Consider the following 12,806-nt stretch of genomic DNA (forward strand, 5'->3'; position numbering starts at 1 on the left):
TATTCAACCGCACATGGGTCAGCTGTAAATGACATTTGATGGATAGCATGGCCGCTACCTCCGTTGCCCCTCCCCAGGATTATTTAGCTCTTTTTCCCCCGCTAAAATAAATTGAGCACGGCATTGTTTTCAGTGTTCTCTGACCCAGGAGTGCTGGAGGGGGGATCTGTGCAGCATCTTTATCGCTGGAGCTCACGGCAGTGGGACCAGAGAGCTGTTTAATAATGTCACAGTTGTGTTTCCTAACTCCACTTAACCCGGGCCCATTCAGAGCAGCTGATGAAGCTGATCGAGAGGAAGGCAACAGGAAACGGCTAATTGTCATGAAATTTGACCCTACCCCTACCCCTACCCCACCCGGCCCTCCTTACAGCCTGCAGGCTCCGATAAAAAAGGAGTCCAGATAATAGAGTGAGTGTCGACGTGTTCACGAGCCGTGACCTCAGAGCGCGCTGACCCGATCAAAGGACACGAGCAGGTCTGAACGAGCTAGAAGATAGCGAACCATAAAGACAAACACCTCGGGCTGGAGGAGAGGGCTTCTCAGTGACAGCCCACGCGTTCTGGTAGGCTCTGCGTTTATCGCTTGATCAGCTGCCTCTCCTGACAGCTCCCCTGAGCTTTTTGAGTTCAGCCACGTGAGCTGTGCGGTAGTCGAGGAAGGCAGCCCCTCCTGCGCTACCTGGGCTACACCCCCACCTCCTCCCACCGCTGTATGTTTTGAATTCCACGTGCCAAAATATAAAAAAAAATAAAAAAAAGCCTGTGTCCTCGAGCGTCGGCTATATCTTACCTGTTTGGACCTGCTGGGATTCCCTGTCCTCATAATTTTGTTTGGGCTTGATGGATGATGGCTGAAATACAGCGCTGTCAAATATTCTCGGTATTTATCTCACCCCTCCCTCACACACACACAAACACACACACATCTAGATTTGTTTGGCACTAGAGACTGTATTTTTCATGCACTTTGAATTGCTTTGCTGCGTCTGGGAGTGAGGTATTTTTTATTTTATTTTGGTGGTCGGGAGTAATTCCGCCTTTTTACGGTGTCTGCATTATTGCCCCTCTCTCACTCTCTCTCTCTTTCTCTCTTTCACTGCAGCTTGAACGGCTCCCTGCCCACCAACGTGGAGATCAAGAACAACACCCTGTTCTTTAAGGGGCCCGTGACCTACGACCTCGCTGGAACGTACGTCTGCGACGCCACCAACGGCATCGGCACTCGCACCGGCATCGTGGACGTCAACATCACGGGTAGGTTGATAAAGGCGCTCATCTCTCCCCTTCTCTCTCTCTCTCTCTCTCTCTATTTACAGTAACTCTGGCATGGCTTCATCAATACAGTAGCCCTCTAAACATTTCGGTCAGGGAGCATCAGACCCCGCCGCCCCCCCTCTGCCCAAATAAACACAGACACCAGTGCACAATCACAGCCCAGGTGATTGTGCGAGGACGCCTGTGTGTTTTCAATGTGAATCCCCCTCGCCTTAGCTGCGCGGCGCCCCGCTGCACAGTGCGGCAGGTTAGACGGGGGGAAAAATAAAAAACCTTTGTGTATCAGAGCTCGAGAACAGCCGCCCCCTCCCGCCCGGCGCCGTTACACATCCAAGCGCGTGTGTGGGAAGCAATATGAAGCAGGTCTATTATCAGCGCCTAAAATAACATCAAGGAAATTGGGGGTTTGAGGTGAGGGTACTGTATTGATCATAGTTCGCTCGCGTCACATTTCTCCGAACGGCCTCTTTTGCATTTGAGCTCTGCGCTCGTTCTTTTGTCTCTCCTTTTTCTTCCTCTTCTGTCTTCTGGGGAAAACACAAAACAAAAAAAAATGCTGAACAAAACTGATTCAGTTCCCTTGCCTTCCACATAATTGTTGGCACACACACACGCACTGTGGTTCCTCTGGGTGCTTCATCCATAGGAGACGGTATTTTGCAGTCAAAGCCTCAGCTGCAATGCATACCAGACCTCTTTCTTTGCTATACATGCTACTAATGTGGGTATCGGCCTCTATTGGAAGCAGCTGTGCGTGTGTGGTATCGGGACACTGTCACAGTTTTGGTCTGGTCGGACTGGAAAGACTTAACCCCCTTCTTTCTGTTTCGCTGCTTTGGTTGCCGGGAAGCCGGGTTGTTCTAACTTGCATTGCTTTGCATGTTGACTCATGTCGCGTCTCTGGGAGCAGCGCTGCGCTTGGTGTGAAGTGAACAGCTGTGCCTTACAGTATCGTTGCATACCTCTTTTTATTATTTTTTTTTCTCTTCTTTCCTGCTTCCTCTCTTCTTTCAGTGTGCTATTCTCTATCTGTAAGGGTAGAGCTAAAACAAAGCAGCTTTGTAGGATGTGATGTCATTGCCCACATTGTCAGCTCAGCGGGTTGATAATAGATATCTCAGAAGTGCATGAATTGGCCTTACGTATCAAACAGGAAGGTGAGGAAGTAATCTGCTGTCAGGAAATCACTGTGAGCCAGCTTGTATTGACTCATTGTGTTTGGTATAATGTACTGTTCCCCCCTTTTTTTTTTCTTTTTCCGGGAAATACAAAACAAAGGCACCAGAGTCATTTTCTATTTCTGCCTTTAAATTGATTGCTTAAATTAACAAGCCACGTTGCTGTTGTCCCAGTCGTCTGTTCTGTTTATTCTCATCATTTGTCCGTGTAAAGTTTTTATTGAGTGAAAAGCGAGGGGGCATGATTTGAGTTTAAGATCTTATTTGCTTATTTTTATTTTTTTATTTAGAGCTGTGTAAAGGTTAAAGGAAAGGTAATGACTGCGTTTCCACAGCTTCAGAATCAGTTGGCTCTCAGCAGTGGGTCTGTTCTGCCACTCTGCACGTTCACAATGATAAATACGCTTAGTTATTAAAGCCGCATATAATTACACATTAAGTATTTTAATTTTGCCACTTGACAACTTGATTGTCACTTCTCCATTCGCTGAAGGAACTCCGTCCCCGTTTGGAGTTACGCTAACTACATTAATGACAAAACATGTCCTAGATATTATATTACGCAGCCTGAAAGTGTTGTTCTGCACTGTTTTTTGGTGACCAGACTCCCGGATATCTGTGAAGGATGCATTCCCAGTCGGTGCTATACGAGCCTTAAAAGCATGTTGCCAGTTCCCATAGTAACAGTGACAATTTAAAGGGAGGCCTGCCAGCGTCTCCTCCTGAAGCGCACTTTCAGAGCCTCGGCTCCAACGCGGCGCCCCGTCAGATTTTGCAGATTTTACGGCTGAAGTTGAAACATTAGTGTAGTTCGGTGCGTCGGGATGCAAACAAACAGGGACGGAGGCGTCCTGCTGTTGTGTCTGCTGCAGGTGCAACACGGATGCGTTACAGCGGCATCATACCTGGTGCTGTTTGTGCTGACGCTGTGAAACACTAGCCTATTCCCATCTTAATGTGTCAGCAGAGGCTCTTTCAACACCATCACTTAAAAAAAATAAATAAAAAATCACCGAGCTCCACAGATGTGTGCAAACCTTTTACTACAGGAGATATCTGCGTGAATGTAGATGAGCTCGTTTGCATCGGTTAGCTTGACAAGGCAGTTAGAGGTGAACTTTGGGGTGGGCACGACGTTTCCTACAAATTTTCTTTTGAATTGCTCTGTGCAGCCTTCACGTCGGCTACGCATAATGACCCCGTGGCGGAGGTAGAAGAAGTACGCTGATGCTTCATTAACGTCAAAGAGCATCTTTTGTGCCTCACAGCGGCTTCAAACGGGGCCCGGCATGCGTCGTGGCAGGTGAGAGAGCCCACTGCTGGCTGCTGTTCAAGGCTGCAGCACTGGGCCTCTGTAATACCAGCCAAGGGCTCTCTGCAGAAAAAGGAAGGTGACCAAGGCTAACGGAGCTATCGGAGCTCACAATATTCTAGTGAGAAGCACGGGATCGTTATTTCTTTTCCTTGTTAAAAGGCTCATTTTAGTCTTTGTATTTAGAGGCTCCCTGGGGAGTTCTGTGTCACTAACTCAGCCATTGTAGCTGGTCTTTATAGCCGGCGGTAAACCGCATCAGAGCAGTGACAAATATGACACCTGAGCAATCCATCAGCTTTTCATAGCACCGCTGCACGCGGCTTTGTCGCCATCAAGGCCGAGATTTATCCAAATGCACCGCGACTAGTTGCATTATGCATGCGTTTGCCTGCGGAGCGCTTTGTTTTCATTTAAAAGTTAATTTTCAGATTGACACAGCAATATATACCTGCCAGGGAGGCAGCCCTGCGTCCAGTGTCATGAAGATAAAATGTCCGTGACAACTTGTTTGTATCGCGGGGAAGCTATTTTCTCACGACGCCACATGCAACACTGATGGAGCACTTAAGGAAAGCGTATTTTAATCAAGCCCCTCAGTTTTTCGTGGACAGATTTGCGGGAGCCGCAGAACCGTCACCCCGGCAGATAGCGGGGGCCACGGAGCACCTTGTTTCAATTAGTTTGGGGACGGTGTTTGCCGCGGAGGCGCCATCGACCACGGCGAGTCGCACGGACTAAAGCGGCTTCCTCCAAGGACATGTGTTCTGCAGATATAGTGGCACTTGTCAGAATGTAATGAACCACTCTCCTGTTTTAATCAATCCCTGCTCTCAGGAAGAAAAAAAAAAAAGGAGGTGCAAATGTGAAGAGAGGGAGGATCTAGAGCAGGAGGGATGAGCTTCACGCGAGGAGCTTCTTCTTCTCTCTGCAGATATCTCGCTCATTTACATGCAGTTCAGAAAATCTCCTGAGAGAAAGTTGACAAGTCGTCAGATCTGATTAATCAGCTAATTACCAGCGGGCATCAGAGGCCGTGTTAAAAAATAAAGACAATTAAACCGCCTCACAGTGAAAGTTATTTTTGACGAATCACTCTCTGCAGCTTTTAACCATCTAATAGGAATGTCATTCAAGCAGCCCCCCCCCCCCCTTGCAAAATATTGCAGCCACAGGAAGAGGTCTGAATAATGTGGCTAAACCGCAGAGATCTTCCCCAACTTAAAGAGAGTGAAATCAGTCTTTCATTAAGATAATCAGCTTTTCCACCATCACACTCGGCTTTTTGTGCTCGAGACAAATCAATGCTGCCATCTTAAATTTCTTCCCAGCGCATAATAAGACGTGATGAATGGCCGTTTTTGTCGGGACGGCCTTACAATTATGTCATTATCACCCCTGAGAAAGGAGAAGTGTGGTTTTATTCTTGGCAGTGCACAGTTATGCGACATGTGGGAAAATCTCCTCCAGCGAAGCGACGCGCTCGCTGCACAGTCCGTTTGTTTACCCACTTTAACCTTGAGTTTTCCCACGCAACAGCCGCCCCTCTTTACGAGACGGTTGAAGACAACGCGTTACTCCTGCCATATTAGCAGCATCGGCTGTGGAGGATGATATCCGATCAGCCGGGGGTCAGCTAGCGTGTGAACCTTCCCAAGATTCCCCTTACGGCTCAGCTGCGTTAGCTTTCATCCTCCTTTGTCGGAGCCGTGGCACCGAGCTGCTTTGGAGAGCAGAGGTGCAGGCAGCTTTGCTACAGGGCTTTACCACTTGGGTTAAACTGGATGGAGCGAGAGCGTCCTCTTCAATTTGGCGAGAGAGCGCGAGGACGGATCCTTCCGTAAGCACAGGCAACCGGTGTCGACATCCGTTCACGCTTCCCTGAACAGGCAATGGATGGCTCCAGTGTGAGAAAATGAAGTTAGAGGAGGTGAGGGAGGGAGGGAGGGGGGGGGAGAAATATTACAGTCACACGGTGAAAATGAGATGAATAAAACACTGGTGGATGGATGAATAAATAAATGTTTCCATGTGGATGAGGGAGGGAGGGCCGTCGCCTGGTTGGATTTTGGGGATTTTAGTTGAAAAGGTGCAGAGATGAGCTCCAAGGCAAACATCACGGCAGAGGTGGAAAGGGGAAAAGGGAGGAAGTGTGGAGGGGGGTGGGGGAGGAGTCTGTTTACATGACTTTATGTAACAGCCTGCGCCAACTTCACATGTTCACTGGTTGTCACTTTCTCTCTCCTCCAAGTCCTACAGTTCAGTGATACGCAAAGACAGTGAGACGCAGTGATAGTGAGAGGGGGTGACATTCTTAAAAAAAAACAAAAAAAACACCACCAATGTGGATTTATTTTTTTATTTTTTCCCCTTTGCCGTTTGTTTACCAATCCCACTTTCATTTTATTGGCTCTGCGTAACCAACGGTAGCAAACGAGGCCATTGTCAGGAGCATTAGCTATGTCTATATAATGAATCCGAACGCTTGCCACCAGGTTGGCAGGGAGGCAGCAGAAGGCAGTTGGCAGCGGCAGAGGGAGCTTTCTCAGCATAATTTTAAATTACTGAGCAGAAGATGTTACTCTGAGCTGACATTAGATGTTCTAATTGCCCTGAAAACTTATTACAACTTGCTCCGGATGCATTACTCACATTTTACTGTCCTCATATTGAGGCGGTAAAATCTGGAAACCGTTTACGACGCGTTCATCCTGTGGCCTGCATTTTACAAGGATCCTGATTTCCGCGGTTTTCCAAACAAATGAGGATGGGTTTAAATTGTCAGTTGTGCCTATCAAGTCTAACTTCAGCTCACGTTGACAGCCCGTTGGCTTTAGATTATTGATCCCCCGCCTCATAGGTCACATTAAGGATGTAGCGGTAGCATGTCGTGGGACTTAAAGGTAGCCTTTATAACAAAACGCTCATGTTAGCCGCATGGTAGCGCTTCACGATGGCATAAACCGCTCTAAACTTTCTCCTGCGCCTTTTCCTGTCCCACCTCGTGACTGTAAATAACAGCAGGTGTTGACGGAGTGACTCATTTTCATTAGCTGCGAAACGATGGTACCCACGCCAACGCGTCCTCGGCGACACTGCGGCGAGAACGTCCTCGGCTGAAACACGTAAAGCGCCACATATTAATATATGTGGCTGCCCCGTGCAGCCGTTCGTCTCTTTTCCCCCGACAAGAGACAAGAGACGCGATGATGTCGGCGTCGCAGAGCCTCCCCCAGCCATGTGAAATGTGTTTGTCTTGGCCTGTCATGGTGGAGTCTGTCTCAATCTGTGCTCTGCAGCACATTGCCGTGTGTCGCCTTCTCACATTGCCGCCTGCATTATTCATAGATCCAAAGGCCACACATGTACATCTCGTGTATTATTACGCTCTCACTTGAAGTAGACGCGCGCCGTCGAGACGAGAAACACAGTCAGTGGCGTCGCTTCTCGTCGTCTTTGAACTTCCTGCTTCTGGAAACCTGGAAGGGTTTTTGGCTGCGGGAGGATGGAGTGATTCTGTAGCCCCCTACATCTTCAATACACGAAGAGGAGGAGAGGGGAAAGGGGAGAGAGGAGAGAGGAGAGAGGGTGCTTCTGGCTGATCAGATCCTGCCAAGATTACACCTCATTATCCAAATGAGACATTAGCATGGCCGCTCCCTCGCTCGCACAGCGTAGGCCGCTCCATAAAGCCTCTTCTGTGTCGTGTTGTGCCAGGCGAAGCACCGAGGGGAAAGATATTGTGGCTGCGGTTCATTTTCACGTAGAAACGGAGGAGGAGGGGGATGCTCACTGTGTGAAGGGGTCTTCCTTTCTTTTTATTTTGTTATATATTGGGAGGAGGAGGAGGAGGAGAAGAGATAGAGCCTGGCTGGAGAAAGTGAAATGCAAATGTCACCAGGGGAGAAGAGAGCAGCCGAGATCGTGGTGATTTATCTTAACATTTGTTTCTGCACGGCTTGCCGTTTCTGCTCTCCGGAGGATATGCAGAGGAGAGGGATGTGGCAGACAGATGGAGCAGGGGGATTGGCTGAGGCCCTTCGGCCCAGCTCACCTCATCTCCCCTCCTCCTCCTCCTCCTCCTCCTCCTCCTCCTCCTCCTCCTCCTCGCTGTCCACCCGTGTGGTGTTGGATCTGTCACGCCTCCCTGAGAGCCTGATGAAGTAGGTCAGACGCTGTCCCAGGGTCTGACCACTGGCTCCAGAGCCGATGCTGCTGCTGCTGCTGCTGCTGCTGCTGTGTGGTGATTCACTCATTACACACACACACAGCTCCAAAATAACAACAGGGAGACAAAAATAAGAAAAAAAAAACCCACCAGAGATAACGCTGAGGAGGATAATACGGTGTGGTAAACAAACTGCCCCAACCTCTTGTGGCTTAACGCGTACCAACATGCAGATTTGTTTGCTGTGCGTCTGCTGACCCACTACTAACTCGTCCTCACAGCACCTCCTTTTGCGGCTACGTGCAGTCTGACAGGGAGGCGTAGACGGGCATTAATAACGGCACCTTATGAGCAAGCATGATGTTTTTTTTAGAGGAGTGTTCGGACGCTGGTGTGAATATTCATTGCTCGTTACAGAGGCGCGTTACAAATTATCCCAGCCCCCGTGGCACAAAACGACCACATTACATCCCCAACACACTTCCTGGAAGCTTTTGGATAAATATGGAAGCGCTTCGTGTGCGATCTCAGCCCAGTCGAGATTTTGAATCAGTGGGTATGTGAATCAGAGCTGTGGATCATTGTCTTTACTGTAAGAAGAGAAAAGATTACGTTTCTGCAGAAACTCAAGAAGGAGTGCCCGTTTCTTCGACAGTGCTGGTCCTGCAAGTCGCTGCATGTCGACACACAAACGCCACGGCTGATGTCACCAGTGTTTTTAGATGCGGCGTTATCTCCTCCAGCACATCCTCCCATAATCCACTGGCTTTTTGACGGGGGAACTGAATTTGAAATGATTGAAGATTCTAGTGGCATTTACCTGCAGCATATAAGATATGTGACAGCAAAAAAGAAAAATTTATATATATATAAGTCGACAAACAGAATGGGAGATGTTGGACGGGAGTATTTGATAAAAAAGAGATTTGCCTGAGCCGCGACCCCCACCCCCCCAACCCCCGCCCCGGCTGCATGTTAAGTTCCCGTCAGTGATGAGCTTTTATTCGTCGTGGCAGCATTGCATTTCCATGACTTCACCACCACTGGCAAATTCAGTCAGGGGAGTAATGAGGATCTTAGAAACCGCCGAACTAATCTCTCTTCTCCGGTTGTTCCCATCCTCGCTCACTTGTCATGCCACTCTTTGTTCGCCCGCCGTCACTCCCCGACCTCTCGACAGATCTCCATCTTTTTTTTTTTTTTTCCTTCTTCGCCACTCCTCAACTCCTTCCAGTCGCCCGCTCTTCTTTCTCTCTTTTTTTTCCTTTTCATCTTCTCTTGTTTGCTGCTTGTTCCTCGTTTAGTCACATTAAGAACGCCACTCCCTCCGCCGCCCTTTGAAATCCTCTCTGGTTTTCCCAGCCTCTGTCATAACCATGTCCAAGTGATTGCACTAAGTCCCAGGAATGTTTATACCTGCCTCTCTCCTTTTGCAAGTGCAGACATGACTGGAGCACACCCAGGAACACTCACAGAGAGACAGAGAGAGAGAAAGAGAGACAGTGTCATGCAGGACAGAGTTGTGAAACAGTTTCTCTCACTTTAAAAGCCCCCTCCCTGCTTCAAACATTCCTTCCCTCCAGTATCTTTTGAACATTTGCCGCGTGTCCTGCTTGTTTTTAGTACTGCGGCTTTACGCTGAAACACAAACCCCTGCTCCACATGTGTGTGTCTGTTATTTTCCAAAGCCACCAATCATTTCCCCTATGAGATACCCTTCATTTTTTTTGAGCGGCGCTGCGTTTGTTTACCTTTTGCTCCCTCTAAAGCCTCTCTTCTGTTTTACACAAATGACTCAGACGGGAGAGCGCTCGTCGACTTGTGAGGGAAACAGATTTTTGTCGCTAAACTGTTTGGAGGCGGTAAATCATCCACTCGATCACGCCGGACGCGAGCGTTTCGGGATAGCGCCGCGATTAATCCAATACCAAACGGCGTGGCCGTAGCGCTTAAATAGCTGCGGTTCTTCATGTTATTTATCACCTGCGTAAATCTATCACGCCGCCGGATTGAATTATAGCCTTTCATGGCGCATCCTGCCAACTATTAATCTCAATGGTGCAGAGTTTTGGTCGTCGGGACTCAAAGTTGTTGCCCCGGCTATCTGCATGTTGCTAATGGAAGCGGCTGTTTGTTGCCTGGAACAGGATCAGGGGCTGTTGTTGTGCTGCTCAGGTCTTTTTATCTATCTGTTGGCAGGTGTTGCCGGTAGCCGGTGCTCGCTACTGGAACGCCTCCTTCTTGCTCTGCGCTGTCAAACACCTACAGTACATACGCATTTCATTTATTTATTTTTAACTATTCCCGGTCCCGTAATGTGATTAGTTTGCACCGTGGCACCGGCTCTCATTTCTGGTGTAATCACCGGCCAGAAAGAGACACCGCTGTGCTGGAGAATTCTTGCCACTTTGTTATCTTCCTGTGTATGCACAAGGCCAGTTGTGTGACCTTGCGAAGAGATAAGTATAAAGCAGAAGTGTACTGCTGGATAACAGCGTGAGAACAGGCGGTCCTCTTTTTGGAGTTGCAGAATAAAAGCGGTGTTCCTCCACTGCACTCAGTGATCTGATGAGCAACTCCTAGAGCCTCTGAGCTTCCCTCTCTCTCTCTCTCTCTCTCTCTCTGCTTTTAAAATACCCCCATCACAGAGGTACAGCCATCTTAAAACACGAGTACTCCTCCATCCCATTCTCGCTCCAGGAAAACATCTTAATAACTCCTTTAGAAATCTCCTTTTGTTGTTGTTGTTTTTTTCCCCCCCAGAGCATCACCTGGGCTTCACTCACCGAGCCAACAGTCCCACAATAATACCTGTTTTGTGTTACCTGTTTACAACCTCTTTCATGTCTATAGCTTGCATGGACAGCGACTCACCCTTCAGTCATTAGTGTTGACATTAACCCCTTTTAAACGCAGGTGTCAAGAGGTAGCGTCACTCGACCCTTTTACAGGAGATGGGGATGACAGAGACCACCTTTGAGGGTTTTTTTTACTGCTCCTTGTCTCTACTTGAAACGGCCCGGCCTTGTGCTTTTCATCACTATTAAATGGTGATAAATATGGCGGCTACCTTGGAAAAAAAATAATAAATCTGCCTAATTAAGATTAAATGAGGGCAAAAACAGGTCCTGGCAGAGAGAGGGGGGAGGGGCGGTGAAGGAAGGGTACAGGACAATGTTTTTCCTTTTCTCTTACTTCTCCTTCCTCCTTCAATCCTCCGGATTTTCCTCCCTCTCTGGACCTGTGGGCGGGAGGATGTGTTCTCCGTCAGGGGTGACCCGGCTCTGCTCTCTCGTTGATGTGTGTAATGAAGGCCTGTGTCTGAATAATCCCATTAGGTGGTCAGATTAAAACCTGAGCTGATATTTGAGACTGTGCCCGGCACCGTTTTAGAAATTGGAGAGCTTTTGCTGGTGGAAAGAGGAGCAGAGGAGGAGGAGAGCGACTCTCTCTCTCTCTCTCTGCGTTTGGGAGGTTTCTCCTCTGGACCGACAGAGAGGAAGGCTTCAGTAGCGACATTTTATACCTGAATTATTCTTAGAGTTTCATCATGTCCACTGAAGAGCCGTGTGATGGCTCTGATTCAACGGTTCAGGGCAATGATTTTGATAAAGTACACTGCCTGGCCCAAAAAAAAAAGTCACCACCTGGATTTAAAGCAAATAGGCAGGAGCCTCCTATTGGAAAATTACTGCATGGGTGATTATCAAGTTATTTAACCCCAACTGATGCAATAAGTAGCTTCTCATTTCTTAAACAACCATGTCTAAAGACACATCCTGTGAAAAGATGTTAGTCTGTTTGAGAAGGGTCAAATCATTGGCATGCATCAAGCAGAGAAAAAATCTAAGGAGATTGTAGAAACTACTTTAATTGGGTTAAGAACTGTCCAACACATTATTAAAAACTGGAAGGATAGTGGAGAACCATCGCATCAGGGTAAGAAGAGAGGCAGATGAAGTGATGCACCCATCATGCCTAGTGTCTACTGTACAAGCCTGTGGGGGCAGTGCTGTGATCTGGGGTTGCTGCAGTTGCTCAGGTCTAGGTTCAGCAACATTATGTTGCCCAAAGAATGAGGTCAGCTGACTACCTGAATATACTGAATGACCAGGTTATTCCATCAGTGGAATTCTTTCTTCCCTGATGTTCACGGGCATATTCCAAGATGACAATGCCAGGATTCATGGGGCTCAGATTGTGAAAGAGTGGTTCAGGGAGCATGAGACATCATTGTCACACATGGATTGGCCACCACAGAGTCCAGACCTTAACCCCATTGAGAATCTTTGGGATGTGCTGGAGAAGGCTTTGTGCAGTGGTCAGACTCTCCCATCATCAATACAAGATCTCGGTGAAGAATGAATGGCGACATTCCAGAAGCTTATTGAAACAAAGCCACAGTGAATGCGTGCTGTAATCAAAGCTAAAAGCGGTCCATTGACCTTTTTTTTTTCTTTGGCCTGGCAGTGTATTTCTTACTTGCGTGGGCAATGTTGATTTTTGAGTGTTGCGTGAGGATCCAGATGAACGGCGTTGATCTATGGCTGTGTTTTTTTTTTTATATGATGTGTCACCACAGGCTGCTATCAAAGCAGTAGCCGAAGAAAGGTATAAAGACAACGCACATGAAAGTATCAAAAGCATTAAATCTTATCTGTGTCTCGTCTGACTCAGAGTTTTGCCGCGTTCCGTTCCGCTCATTCAAGCCTTCGCCCTGCGTTTACAGGAAGCTCCCTCCTTTGTTCCTCGCTCCTCAGTCGTCTCCCACACCATTTGTTTAGTCGATGGTGTACAAACTCACCCCCCCCCCAAAAAAAAAACCCTTTCTGTTGAGGATTCACCATTGAAGTTAAGTGTGCCTCCGCTC

General features: G+C 48.0%; 1 protein-coding gene across 2 annotated transcripts in view; it reads left to right on the forward strand.

Annotated features, from left to right (window-relative positions):
• Window positions 1-12,806, forward strand: part of nectin1b (nectin cell adhesion molecule 1b) — a 153,634-nt gene that overhangs the window by 58,404 nt on the left and 82,424 nt on the right. For both annotated transcript variants that reach the window (XM_084558106.1, XM_084558107.1), the window contains exon 5: window positions 1,106-1,257. In XM_084558106.1, coding sequence (XP_084414232.1) covers window positions 1,106-1,257 — 152 coding nt within the window. The remainder of the gene's footprint in view (window positions 1-1,105; window positions 1,258-12,806) is intronic.

Source organism: Chelon labrosus, assembly GCF_963514085.1.
Source record: "Chelon labrosus genome assembly, chromosome: 13".
NCBI classification, from domain to species: Eukaryota; Metazoa; Chordata; class Actinopteri; order Mugiliformes; family Mugilidae; genus Chelon; species Chelon labrosus.